This window comes from Silene latifolia, chromosome 6, assembly GCF_048544455.1.
Source record: "Silene latifolia isolate original U9 population chromosome 6, ASM4854445v1, whole genome shotgun sequence".
NCBI classification, from domain to species: Eukaryota; Viridiplantae; Streptophyta; class Magnoliopsida; order Caryophyllales; family Caryophyllaceae; genus Silene; species Silene latifolia.
In genome coordinates, this window is record NC_133531.1 from 34,949,431 (window position 1) to 34,964,631 (window position 15,201).

Here is a 15,201-nt window from a genome sequence, read left to right on the forward strand (position 1 = left end):
ATTTTTGTGTTCAATACTTTATCATTGTTAATACTTTTAGTCATCATATTTACAGCAACTCATATGCTCTCAAGCTGGACTCCCTTCTCATCATTAAGCACGACAATTGTTAGAAAACATTGAGTTGATGATGTCAAGTCCCCTTATTATTTGATTGTTTGCTCTTAGTTGAAAATGACTAGTGATTGAGGCAACCAAATGGACTTTCAATGATGACTCAATATGATCAAGATAATCAAGAAAGTCAAGACAATGATATTTTTCTAGCCTTAGTCGAAAAATGTAAGAGTAAGTGTAACATTCTCATTCAAGTCAAGTTACGGCAAAACCATGCAACAGTACGTTGTACCGTGGTTTCTGGTACTACCGTATGGAGGACGTTTTTCAACAAAATGTTTTAAGTGTTAAAACTTTGCAAATTTCAAACCTTAAACATTTGAATCTTCAAAAGCTTGAAAACAATCTGAAATTTTTGAGTCACAAATCCACTTGAATAAACCTCTAGATTTGTGCAAACACCATTTACATAAATGGTAAGTTAGACTTGTCAAACTTTTAAATCTAAAAAAGTTTTTTGCCATTTTTGTAAAAGGTCACATGTTGAGTGTATTAGCGTAAATTTTCTGATTTCTTAAGCCTCAAGCCTATAGTCTAACACTTACCATCACTCAAAGCTACTATTTTTATATTGGATTTAATTTTCCTAAGTTGTACTTACTTGAGATCAAATCCACTATAAATACAGTGTCTTAGTCTCATTTATTTCTCAAGACTTTCCTAAGCATTTATTGTAAAACATTGCAAATCATTTGTGCATTTAAAACTTTGTTCTTCAAGTGTGTGCAAAACGTTTTTCAGATTTTAAAGTCTTCAATTGTTTTCGAAAAAGCTGTAAAACCTCCAAGTATCAGTTCGATGTACTGTGACATAATGAGTTTGTTCCATGATTCTTGTGTTAGATCTTAATTGTGATCTCCATGTTCATTTAGTGAACTCTTGAGATTCAACATTCTGTAACACCTTGAGATAGAACCCATAAACTCTTGAAACGGAGTAGCTTTAAGTTTGAGTGCAACCGGAGTAGCTTGGCGAGTTATTTTCATTGTAAGGGGTTTAGTAAGTTTGAGTAAATTTCTAAACAAGCAATAAAATAACGGTTGGACGTAGGCCTCGGAGTAGAGGCTGAACCAATTATTAAAATGTTGCTTGTTTGTTCATTTATTTTTACGTTCTTTCACTTTGCTATTTCTCGCTTGTACCTAGTCAAGGTCTGTGTCACACTCACCTATACTGTGACATAAAACTATTGTACCTTCTTGTGAACTTATATTCAATTAAGTTTCTCAAGTTTTGTACTTCAATATTCTTCACTTAAGTTAATCAAGTAACTAAGTTAAGGATAAAATTTTTAAAAGATACACCTAATTCACCTCCTCCCTCTCTTAGGTGTTTATCGTTCGTAACTCTTCAACAATGAGCATTCAGTGCCTCCTTAACCAATGTAACATTGGGGTGGCATCTAAACTGACCGTTTAATCATTTAAAGCCGCCAAACCATTTAATCAATTAACCAATTAACATGGGGTAGCATCTAAATGACTTTTGATATGGGGAACATACAGAAGACCACAATTACTATAATAAAGACCCTCAATAAAAAATATCATTGGGTCACAAACCAAGCATAAAACAGAATCGTCTGCAGCATGAAACCCACATAAGCAACAAATCAGGAATAACATGAAGACCACAGTTAATAAAGACCCTCGATAAAAAGATCATCGGGTCACAATTAATACCAGAAAATAGAACCGTCATGCAGCCATTTAATCGTAGAATTAACAAACCAGCAGATGAATGCAGCATTAACATACAGCCACATACAGTATTAAATCAGTCTTTAACATGTTTACCATTAAAGTTTTAACAACACAAAATAAAATCAACAGCAGCATCAACGTCAACCAGTAGTAAATACAAGCATTACAAACAGGCTAACAACATGATGGCCCATAAAGATTAAGGTTTAGGATTAGAAGTCAACCACTCAGCTTTCAAAATAGGCCATTGAGAACGAAACCTAAGCAGCAAAGAACAAAGCATCTCAAACAAAGATGTGTTTTCAGGCAGATCATAATCAATGTAATCCCATTTATCAACTTCTTCAGGAACAACTTCAGAACACCCAGCAACACCCTTTATTTCTTCACCAAAAGATTCAGACCACCCAAATAGACCCTTAGTTCTTCACTAAAAGGCTTAGCGCATCGACCAACAACATCCGTAATTAGATCAGGAATAGGTTCAGAATACTCACCAACAACATTAGGTAGTTCACCACGAGCCTGGGCAGCTAGAAGACTCGCAATAAAGCCAAGTGGACGATCAGGCAAGTTAGCATACTCAGGGGTCTCCGGAACAATTTCAAGATCAAGATCTGGGTCTTGTGTCTCTTGGACCTCAGTTCCAAGATCAAAAGGATTAAGAGTGTTTGGAACAATGGTGACAGAAGGAAGAGAATCCTCATAAATCTTAAGGGGTGGAACATTCTGAGGATCCAAGGCGATGATGATTAATTGAACATGCAAGACAATCAAATGGACAATCTATATGATGATTATCCATGCAAGACAATAGGAAGAATCGAGGGAGAAATTAACGATTTTTCTAACAAACGATGAAATAAAGAGAGAGAATTGAAGAGAGGATAAAGGGAGTATTAGACATTTTAGCATTAAATGAAGGGAGAGTGTGGAAATTTTGATGCGGCGGAGAAGATGGAGAGAGAGAGGGGGAGAGAGAGAGAGAGAGAGAGAGAGAGAGAGAGAGAGAGAGAGAGAGAGAGAGAGAGAGAGAGAGAGAGAGAGAGAGAGAGAGGGAGAGAGAGGGAGAGAATTGGGGGATTAGGGTTTTTGGAGGGAGTCATTAAGGGGAGTATATTGAATGTGTGTGGCTGGGAGGGTGGGTTAGGAGTTTTAATCTTTGTGGGTTATCCGGGTAATGAGGATTGTTGGGTGGGTGGGTCCATATTTACCAATGGCATATTGTGTAAATATGTAGAGTATATTAGGATTAGTTGGTCTTATTTTTTACCTAAAAAGAAATGGGTAGTTGGTTTGGATGGGCCGAATATAGTAATAGTAACCTTTGGTGTGGATGCGATGGAGTATTAAACTAGTGATTTCAAATTTTCGACCCAAAATCTTCTTTTTAATCCTCAAACTACGCCTTCCCTGTTAATTAAAACCCACTCTCCTAGACTCTTATTCCTCTCCATCTACACACTCACTAGTCACCAAACATCCACCACTGACGGCCACCACATACGTCAAAATGACCACCACCTATGGCCACTACCAATGCCACCATCGTCTCCTCCATTGCCCACATCAACCAACCTAACCTTCTGTACCTCCCACAAACCTAAACTATCATCCATCTTCCTCTCATATCTGGCATAACCTCAACACTATTGCTGGAAAATTGACATTGCCTTTTAGGAGAAACAACCGGCAACTTCGCCTTATCTCCAACGATCACCTTTGTCTTCGGTTACCCCCACGCTGGTACACCGAAGACCGCACACCCCATTTTTTTATTTTCTTTTTCATTTTAGAAAACTAAAATGTTAGATCTACAAAAACATATAAGTTGGAGAATCAAAAGAACGATGCACATATTATAATCTTACAATTTTTTGATTGGAAAATCATTTTATAGATCGGAGATGCGGCGACATGGTTGGTGGAGATGGAGCGATACTGCGGTGGTGGTGAGATGGCATAAAAGGAGTGGGGGTTGGTTATATTGAGGTGGTTGTGATGATGTTGTCGTTAAGGTGACTGGCCATAAATGGGGGAATTTGAGAAGATCAACGAGGTGGGATAAGGTGGATGAGGTGGCAAGGTTGTTCTGGTCAAATAATACATAATTCGGACGGAAAGTGACATTTGGTAGTGATAGTAGGTCAGAGTCATTATGTTATAAGTGATTTTAGAAGTTTGTTTTAAGTTGGTAGTGATTATGAAAAAAAAAGAGCATATATTGATATTGTTTATCAATTTACCATTCACTTAAATCACCAACATGCATTTTTTTTTAATATTTATAGTCTTCCCATGTCTTCCCCTTAAGCCAATCATCATAGAATGAAGAATTGGGGCGTGTTTGAATTGAGAGATTTGGAGGGAAAAGAAAGGAAGGGAGAGTAGAGAATTTAAAATCTCTTGTTTAGATAACAAATAAGGGTAGATGAAAATGGAGAGAGAGAGAGAGAGAGAGAGAGAGAGAGAGAGAGAGAGAGAGAGATTCATTTTCCCTCCTTAAGGCAAGTCAAAATCTCTCTAGAATCAATATATATATATATATATATATATATATATATATATATATATATATATATATATATATATATATATATATATATATATATAGTGTAAAGATCAAGAGAGTCCACCTCTTACAATTGAGTCCGTAAGTCCCCCTTATAGCCCTTAGATGAGGAAAATGGAAGGCTGAGATTTGGTGAAGAAAAAAGGAGATTAAGGGTAAATAAACCCACTCTCTCACTACCCTTCCTAATCTACATTAATCAAACCCCTAATTCACTATAAAAGATTATTTTTCCACCCACTTTATCTCTCATCTCACAAAATAACACTCACCACATCTATCTAAAACCCTCAAAAAATAAAAAAAAACCCAAAAAACAAATCACTCCCTCACTCACCAACCCACACCCACCGACACAAACCACCAAATCTGCCACCACCACACACACCACAGACAGCCACAACTCACGGCCCCCACCATCACCTTACCCCCTTTACTGCCGTCTCCTTCCACCTCGCACCACCAACACCACCCGCGACACCACCTCCTCATTCCCACTGGTCTCCACGCCTTCCCCCACCTCCTCACCACTACACCACCACGACCCACCAGCCACCTCACCTCCTCTTTTCCGACCACCATCACCTCCTCCACACGTCACAACCAAACATCTCAGCACCACCACTCAACACCTCACAACCCGAAAACAAGTTACACCCGACGACCACCTTCTCTCAGATCTGCCGCCTTACACCACCACCGTCACTCTCGACACTCATCGCCGCCCCTGCTCTCCACTTCCTCTGCCGTTTCTCTCCTCTCCGCCGCGCCTGCAAATAATATCATTTTTCTTTGTTTTTTTCTCCAGATCTGGAGGTTATGGGGCAGTAGTGCCATTTCTTTTTTTTTTTTCGACTTTTGTTTGGTAGTAGTGGTGCTCGGGTGGTGAGAGAGGAGGGTTGGTGCTTAGTTGTTTATAGCGGATGTGGGTTGTTGTCGAGGGTGTTATTGTGAGGTTGTGGTTGTCGTGGTTTTTTTTATTTTTTTCAGATCTAGTTTCGTGTTTTTATTTTTTTGTTTTGTTTTAGATATCGTCTTGTTATATAATTCGTATTTTAAATATCGTCTTGTTTTTGTAAGATCTATCTTTTAGAAGATAATAGATGGTTTTCGACTTTTTTTTTTTTTTGGTTTACTAAATTCCGTTTTCTAGATCTAAACATAAATCGTTTTTTTTTTCGAGTTCCATTTTAAAGATCTACCTTTTAGAGGGTAAATCTTCTCTTTTGATTCTTTTTTAAATCTTCTCTTTTTATCTTATTACATAATTTTTTTTTCAAATGGTAGTATGAGATTAGGTATATTTTTTAAAATTTAGATCTAGTTTTTTGAAAAGAAATTGTGATTTTTAAAAATTTTGGTTAATTTATGAATAATATAATTTTGGATGTGCAATTTTTTCTCCTAGAATTACTCTTTTTCCTGCTAGAATTACTCTTTTTTCTGTTAGAATTACACTTTTTTCTCTTAAATTACACTTTTTTCTACTAGAATTACTCTTTTTTCTACTAGAATTACACTTTTTTTGTTAGAATTACACTTTTTTCTGTTAAAATTACACTTTTCTTCATTAAAATTACACTTTTTTCTGTTAAAATTATACTTTTTTCTGTTAGAATAACACTTTTTTCGGCTAAAATTACACTTGTTGTTGTTAGAATTACACTTTTTTCTGTTAAAATTATACTTTTTTTTGCTAGAATAACACTTTGTTCGGCTAAAATTACACTTTTAGTTGTTAGAATTACACTTTTTTCTGTTAAAATTACACTTTTTTTTTTGCTAGAATAACATTTTTTTCGGCTAAAATTACCCTTTTTTTGTTGTTAGAATTACACTTTTATCTGTTAAAATTGTACTTTTTTTTGCTAGAATAACACTTTTTTTGGCTAAAATTACACTTTTTGTTGTTAGAATTACACTATTTTCTGTTAGAATTACACTTACCTCTATTGGACTAATGTTACACTCTCATTGGACTTGGTCATATTCTCATATTCTCATTGGACTAATGTTACATTCTCAATGGACTAAAATTACATTCTCAGTGGACTGAAATTATACTTTTCTGGACTAAAATTACACTTCTCTGGACTAAAATTACATTCTCCTTGACTAAAAATAACAATCTCATTGGACTGAAATTACACTTACCTGGACTAAAATAACACTTTTTGTCATTAAAATAACACTCGTAAAATGCTAAATTACAAGAACTTGTGATAAAATGACAAAAATTCAAAATATTATTCGTTAAAATCACTCGGAAAAGATTGAAGTTAAACTTGTAAAACGCTAAATTCTCGAAAATATTCCTTAAAATTACACTTTTTGCTGTTAAAATTACAATCGTCAAATACTAAAATGTCGAAAACTTGTCTCGAAAAAAAAAAACGAAAAAAACGAAACAGTCGAAAACTTGTCTCGAAAAAAACTAAAAAACGAAAAAAATCGAAACAGGAAAAATGTTAACAAAATTTTCATAAAATTTGAAGTATAAGACAAAATATGGTGTTAATTGTGTATGATAATGAATTAGTGAATGTATTATTAAAACTAGAGAGAGAAGTGAATTCATTAGTGTTAAGTGTGTTTTTTGCTTTCAATCTCAACCTTCCACCATGCATGATCCAAGGGTTGTGAGAGGGACTTATGGACTCGAAAAAAAAAAGGGACTTAGAAGAACTTTGCTCTATATATATATATATATATATATATATATATATATATATATATATATATATATATATATATATATATATATATATATAAGAGGCTTTTTCAGAGCAATTTTAGAGTCTCCAACGTTTGTAAAACACCTATATACTTTAAATATTAATATGTACGAAAAGATATAAATTTGGCCACACAGATAATTCAAAATATATAATAAATATATAATAATTATATTATAATTAATCACAACTGACAAAAGATAACAATAGATAAAATTGTAACTGTAGTTAAAGAGTTTATATTTGTGTGCACAAATCCTAAACCAATTCAACTGCTACCTATTTCTGTATTTAAATTGGGTCTTTTAAACTCCCTTCCCCTTGCCCGTAGCTATTGAGATTTACGTTTTTTGTTTTGATCTTTAGCTAGATTAGCTTATTTTCTGTAGTATAGTTATTTGTAATATTTATTTAAGCATATGACCCCTATCCTTTTTCATTCGCCTTGAGTTTTTTGATTTATTTTTCATATGTTCAATTGCCCATGCAGCTAGCCAAGCTATTATAATTGTGTGATTTAATTTAATAAACATGAATTTCATATTACTTTGGTTGTAGAATTGTAGATAGACAAAGGATGCAAAGAGCAAAGGCGAAAGCTATCTTATTGAAGTAAGACCATCAAACTTTTCTTTTCTTTGGTTTTGATAATTTTCTTTTTCCCCTATGGCCCTATCTAATTACCAATTTGGTTGGATTGATAATATGTTTTGCAATATGATGACAAACGAGTTAGGGTGGTAGATGACTTATGGTGATCGGCCAAAGATACATATTCAGTTTATGTAAGTCTAATGGAAAACAGGAAAAGGGCATCCTTGAATAAACTTAGATATCACAATTATTCGTACGAAATGGAATACATTTATACAATACCTCATATTTAATTGGCAGTCTAAATTATTTTCCTTTTGCTTTTACTTAGAGTTACTTTGCTATGACAATATTTGCTTCCAAACTAATTGTATACGTCTTTCATCCTACAGGTTTGAATATCGCCGAAGTTAATGGCCGTGAAATAAGGAAAATACTACTCCCTCCGTCCCAGTCAATAGTTTACACTTGCATTATTCTCGCTAACATAATAAAGCAAGTGTAAACTATTTAATGGGACGGAGGGAGTACTGTTCTGCTTATTATTGTTTATTGTAATCATAATTTGAAATCTTATGTTTTATCATTAAGGTTCTGTTTGGTAAAACTGACTGAAAAGGTACCTGAAACCTGGATTTAAATTATAGAATTTTCAATTATTTATTTTTCTCTAAAATAAGTTTTGAACTATTTTTCTCTAAATTAATAATCTCAAGCCAAATTATTACTTCCGCAAAATTTTGGGATATATATATATATAACGCTAAAATGTATACATTGGCGAAAGATTAAGCATGAGACTGACGAGAATCTGAAAATTGAATACACTCTTAATTGTGGAGATCTATGATTACTATAACAATTGTTATACGAAATAGTGTGATTATTCAATAGACGAATGCATTAATACAACAAAAATTCCGTATAATTAATCACGTATGAAATAAGCATATATGCCTAATGACCGAGTTCTGAGAGTGAATTATTGATTTTTCTATGATTTGTAGAAAAACCTATTCAATTTGTATGCGGAGAACTACTCTATTAATTAGGAATTAGGAACCAATGAGATACCAACCGTATAAGACCTCATGAGGCCATGACTAAGCTGGATTAGAAAACTAAATTGGCTAAACATTTGTAAGTTATTAGAGCATCTCCAATGGTTGAGAAAAAGGACTAGCTTGCAATTTTTTAAAATTGCAAACTAGTAGCTCAACCATTGGAGTGGTCCAAATAGATTAGCTTTGCTCAAAAAAAATTGAGCTAGTAGCTCCATGAAGCTACTTGCTTAAATGGACCCACAAAAAAACATAACCAATAGGAAAATAGTTGTCTCATTTATAATGTTTTAATTTTATATTTAGAAATTAAAAATTGAATAAAAAAAATAGGAGAGTGTGTTAGGTGGGTCACATAAAGCTAGTAGGTAATCGACTTCACCGTTGGAGTAAGTTGTAGCTTGAAATGGTTGTAGCTCAAAAAAATGATGTGGCAAAGGTAAGCTAGTACCAACTAGCTTACCATTGTGGATGCTCTTAGGAGGCGACATTTTTATGAGTTTGTTTTAATAAATAACCTATCATCCTTTATTCCTATATATATAAATGAAAAAAACGTGTCCAATTTATTTATTATAAAAAGGTACATAAAAAATGCTCTTCACAAATTTTGTTGATAATAATATAGTTGGTATCCTTAAATTAAAGTATGATTCATTTTTTATGGCATGTTAATAATTATAATTAGACCAAAATATACAATAATAACACTATTGTCCAATTGTTAAATCAAGACAATATAGGAAAAAAACGCATGAAATTCAAGGCTAAATAAAATTGGATTTAATATATATTTTAGGTACAAAGTGGACTCTATCAATATATAAAGAGAATAATTATTGCTAATACAATTATTAATTATCTGGATTAAATTAGTTTTGATTAGATAATTATTTAAATTAAAAATTATAAAATAAAAAATTAAATTTAAATATTTTTTTAAAATAAAGAGGTTGATAAATTAAATTTGACTCTAACAATAATTTCACATTTCTGTTCATGTCATCCACAATATCTTACCTTTTTAGTTAATATTGAGAGGTGAACTAATATTATAACCCGTGCAATGCACGGGCACAAAATCTAGTAGTCAAGATTTTGAGGAAAATTGTATTCAAACACTCGCATCCTATCCATTAGGTTAATTAAAAAAAAAAGACCGCAGCCTAAATCACCATTTCTTGATTTTACATGTTTTTGTCATTGTTATCGAGATGTTAGTACAATAAGGCCAGTAGTAATAGAAATAATGGTGGCCTGGCCTGGACATAACACTAGATCTGCTACCATCTAGTCTATCCATTAAAAGATAAAACCTTAAACTAGTAGAGGTTTAACACTTGAGAAGAGTTGGCTCATTCGGGGCGCCTGCGAAATCCATGGGTTGCCAACTCGAGCTTGGATGTCCTAACGTGAACTCTAAACTCAATCTGTTATCCGACGATGAAAAATAGCCACCTGATTTCCGTCTTTCTGATTCATTGCCGTCATCCACCTGATACAATTCATCAATTGCACCCATGTTAATATAATTCAATCTGTTCTTAAAATAATTCATTGATAGACAATTACATTTACCAATCCAGCTAAAAGTTTACCTTCAAGTATGCTTCGCCCAGAGCAGTAGAATGCGAATACTGGTTCAATGTATCTCGCTCATCTGGATTCAAGGATAATAGCCATGAACTTCTGCAAACAACAACCGTACAATATTACTTTTACTGATAATTGGTACTCCGTCATACATCCATTAAAAAAAGGTGTTACTTGAGTCGCAGCTCCATGTATAATACCACACCATAAATCGATCCGGTAACTCATATAGTCTTAACGTTAAAATCGATCAGGTAACTCTATCGAAAATATAAGATAATGAAGACAGTCAACAAACACAAGCATCAACGATCTAATCTTCCAAGCTTAGTGTTCATTTTTTCTATATGTTCAGGCCTTTATTAAAATCAAGCTACATAGCATCTTAAAAAAGTAAGTCAGATTTGTTTGAAAATTTGTTGATTGTCTAGCTGACTTTTGTTCCTTTGACCTTTTCTCCAATAGGGAAGAAAAATACAAGAACATAAAAGGCACATACATAGCTAGTTGGAAGACAAGAAAACGAAAAACGAGAACGAGTCGATACTAAGGGATCATCAAAATATTTCTAAACAGAGTGTGAGAGGTGACGTCTTATTATTATCCAAATTCTACCGGACAATATTTCCCGATCTTCTAGACAATAATAACTCAGAATTAAACATCTAACAAAGAGTTAAATTTGAAAATATAAAGTTGACAAAAATTGGTGCTTTATAGGGAGCAAAAGACATAGGATGCTAGGTAGTAGGCATCTCTCAAAACCAGGTCAACATTTTAAAACATTAAAGAGAAAGAGACGAGCTAGATAAACCTTGCAAAAGATTGACAAACACATACACAGGCTTGCTTTGTTAAAGAAACTATCCTACTTGCTACAAATTAATGTCCCTTTGCCTTGAGATTTGAGCTACTATTTAGTGTTTGACTTTTTTTAGTGTGTTTTGGGATCTGTACATTCACTATGATCTACGGTAGTGAGTAAATTATAAGTTTATTTTCAACAATAAAAACAAATTAATTGATAAATGTAAAACCATGGAATAAAACAATACATCTAATTTTTTCTTTGGGTGGATACTAGATATTATTTGTTTTTGTTCGGATTTGAATGAGGTAGAATTACTAAAACGTTAAAACTCTTCCTCGTGAGTTTAACTGTGTAGCTTTTGACATTGCTGCATGTTTCTGACTTGAACCACAAACCTTTAGATAAACAAGAACAATTTCTTATCCGTGATCTAACTGCTCATGGATACTGATACGGGTGGTAGTGTGGTACTAATATCACTAGACTCATTTCTAGTGCCAGTAGAATTGTGAAGGATCTTATTTATGGGAACAAGGTGAAATACCAGTGTCATTAGTGAATTTAACTGTGATAATATAAAGTTTGTGGGAGGGTGATATCAAAACCCAGTCCATCCAGTAGTACCCTCATAAGTTATTATTGTGTTCTTACCTAGGTTTTTGAATCTTATTAGTAAGAAAAAAAATGTATCTTAATCACCACCACAAATTTTGGAATTTGCCATGTCTCACCATAATTTATGGGAAGAAAGAAAACCATGATTATATCTCAACACCATCATCAAAGCAAAGACAAGTAGCTTCAACAAACCAAAGAAGACAACATACATTGGACCAAAAACAATTTACCAATACCAAGACAATTTCTTGTGTACAATTGCACATCTGTGTCCATATGTGTTTTTCCATTGATTTACTGTTTTCCACTTTTTGTGGGTTTCTTTTTTGTTCACCCAATTAAGGAAAAATTCTTTAGGGAAAACAAAAGTGAAAAATTAGGCATACTGAAAAAACAACAGTAAAAAAAGCAGTTTTTTTAGGAGACAAAACTTACAAATTTGTTTTTTCTATTATTGTTGATGATGTAGGAGTTGGAGATGGGTTGATGAGAAAATCACAAGGATTTGAGTCAGCTTTCTCACAAGACATCCCTCTCTCTCTTCCTTCTTCATGAATATTTCCCTGCTGCATCTGTATCCCTGCAAATATTGAGTACATGATGAAAATAACATGCATTAGTTTCTAGACTTTCAACAAATAATCTCATTTAAGACCGTCTTTATCTTAAGACGGCTTAGTTTAGAGTAACGTTTCTCTAACCCATTCGGTGTTCCATCTCGTGTCCTATACTCTCATTGTAAGACATCAACAAAAAATTAAGAAATATTCCATAATGTATTTTATTTGTTTATTTGTCTCGAAGAGATAGCGGAACACAAGATTTAATACCGAAATGGAATAAATGATCCACATCTCCTAATTTCTTTCGAGGTGGTTTCTTTTAACGAGAGTAAGTTTAAGACGAACTTAAGCAAAACTAGCTCTAATTCCGAAATTATTAGGTTGATAAGAGTAAATCACATTATAAAACTTCTCTGTCTCAATTATTTGATCACCTTTTTTTAATACTCGGTATAAACTTCACAAAAAACATAAAAAGTAAACAAATAATTGGGACTAGTAAACCTTTATATCATCGAAAGTAGAGTAAAGTGAAAGCAAAAGAATAGAAATGTGTCATGATGATTGAATCATGGAAGGAATAATAGGAGAGAAACAGTATATAGAAGAAAATCCAAACAAGTACCAGATGATAGTGATGATGCTCCTGGTGATGTTTTTTCAGTGCTCTTCACTGTCCTGTACATCTGCATCATTATACATACAAACAACAAATTAGAGCAACCAAGAACAAAATAATCTTACAAAAAGGGTCCACATCTCTTAAGATTATTCTTTCTACTCTTGATGACTTCATGACCATATATATTCCTTCCTTTGTTTTCACATCTTTTCCTTTAATACCCACTAATTGTTTTACTAAACTTAGCATTATAATCAAAGATGGCACAAAGTAAAAACAAAGCATAATCATTTAGAAAACAACAATTTGAAGTTAAAGTTCAAAACTTTTAGAAAGATTAACTAGTAATAATGAATAACTAAGAAAAAAATCGAAAATTCGACTTAAAAAGTCCTAATTTTCATCATTTAGGGAGACGAAAGTCCTCGTTTGATGAAAGGTTCAAGAATGGGGTTAGATGTAGGCAACCATACATTATCGACTCAAACATAAATCAAGCATAATTACTCACCTGGAGGTGACTCTTAACATGTGCCAAAGTTAGATCCTTTACATTCATCAACTCAAGAACTGATTTTGGTGTTGCTCCTGTTCAAAATTCATCAAATTTAACATAAAAAAAAAAAAATGAACATTCAGCATTAATAAATTCCAAATCCAAACAACATTTTAAGTTCATACTTTTTGGTACTTATATAATGTTAAAACACAAATTATAGAATAAAACCGTCTTACAACGTCACAACGGTATTACAAAATGCGAAGAAGAAAAGAAAGGAGCATACTTTCATGACCACCAAGAAGTTGAACAGCATGAACAAAATGAGCATGAAGAGTAGAAGTCCATCTCATTCTAGGAGCTCTAATACTCCTCTTAATCATTGATCTTGCTGAACTCCTTTTAAAATCTCTACCATTAATTTGCGGCTGCTGACTATTTAAATAATGCTGATGATGATTATTATTATAATTATAATTATAATGCTGATTATAAACAGGTTGATTAAGATGATGACCCATATAATCAAACCCTAAACTTAACCTAGGTTCCGGACAGCTTATCTCGCTACCCACACTACTCCCCGCCGACTCAGAACTCCGATCACTAATACTATTATTGTTATTATTATTATTGTTATAATAATAAAAATGATTATTGGAAGTAATAGTAGGTGGGCTAATGTGAAGTGAAAGATCCATTATTATTATTATTATTATTATTATTAGGAGAGAGGGGAAAAGGGTGATAATTAGATCATGAGTGGTAAATGATTTGCATGGGAGTTAAAGGAAGAGAGAATGAATGAATGAATGAAAACAGTGAGTGAGTGATGAGTAATATAAACAGTAAGGGGGATAGGGGGGGTGGGTTAGGTTATGTGTGTATATAGGGTAGATAATGGGAATTAAATAATTGCAGAAAAATCAGTAGAAGGAGAAGAAAAAGAAAGGATTCCAGAAAAGTGAAGAAAAAAGTTGGGAGGAAAAGGGGAAGTTTGTGTATTTAAAAAGGGTGCAGAGGGATCTGAGAAACACTTTAGGAGAGTAATGTGTGAGAGAGACGAGGTGAGAGACAAAGTGACAAACCCTATCAAATTAATTACTCTTAATTTTATTTTATTACTCCCTCTATTTTTCTATATATGACTTTCTCACATTTCGAGACACACACTTCTCTCTTCAATATCTCTCAAATTATATGCTTAAATATAGTGATATATGTACTCATATGAAAGAGTTTTTCATAAGAAATTTAATGGTATAATTTTTATAATTTTTTACCAAATATATTTTTGTAAATATTAAAGTCAAAGGCTCACCTCGAAAAAGCAAAACGTCATATATTAAAAAATGGAGGGAGTATTAAAAATGAAGCCAAACTATAACATTTAATGAGTACTATTTTATTATATTTAATTTATTTAAGATTTATATTTAGTTCTATTCAATTTTTTTTATAGAGGTTGTAGAAGATAACAATTTGATATACTTCCTTCCTTTCATAATGATTTTCCACATTTATTTTGCGCCATTTTCGATACTAGAATCTTACTATTATTTTCAACATTTATATGAAGTTTTTTCAATTAGAAATTCGTTTTTATGAAAGGGGTTTTTATAACATAGGAAAACATGTTAATGTTACATATACATCATATTTGTTTTATTGTTTATGAATTTTTAGATCTTTAAGAAGGGAATAATGGTGTAT

The 15,201-nt window shown here is 32.9% G+C and overlaps 1 protein-coding gene across 1 annotated transcript; it reads right to left on the reverse strand.

Moving 5' to 3' along the window:
* Positions 1–9,931: 9,931 nt before the first annotated feature.
* Positions 9,932–14,530, reverse strand: LOC141586703 (putative transcription factor KAN4). The gene is made up of 6 exons (XM_074408012.1): positions 13,775–14,530; positions 13,501–13,577; positions 12,993–13,053; positions 12,240–12,384; positions 10,381–10,471; positions 9,932–10,277 (listed from the first exon to the last, which is right to left on the reverse strand). The coding sequence occupies exons 1-6, from the start codon at positions 14,187–14,189 to the stop codon at positions 10,116–10,118; spliced, it is 951 nt and encodes a 316-aa protein (XP_074264113.1). The 5' UTR covers positions 14,190–14,530; the 3' UTR covers positions 9,932–10,115.
* Positions 14,531–15,201: the final 671 nt, after the last annotated feature.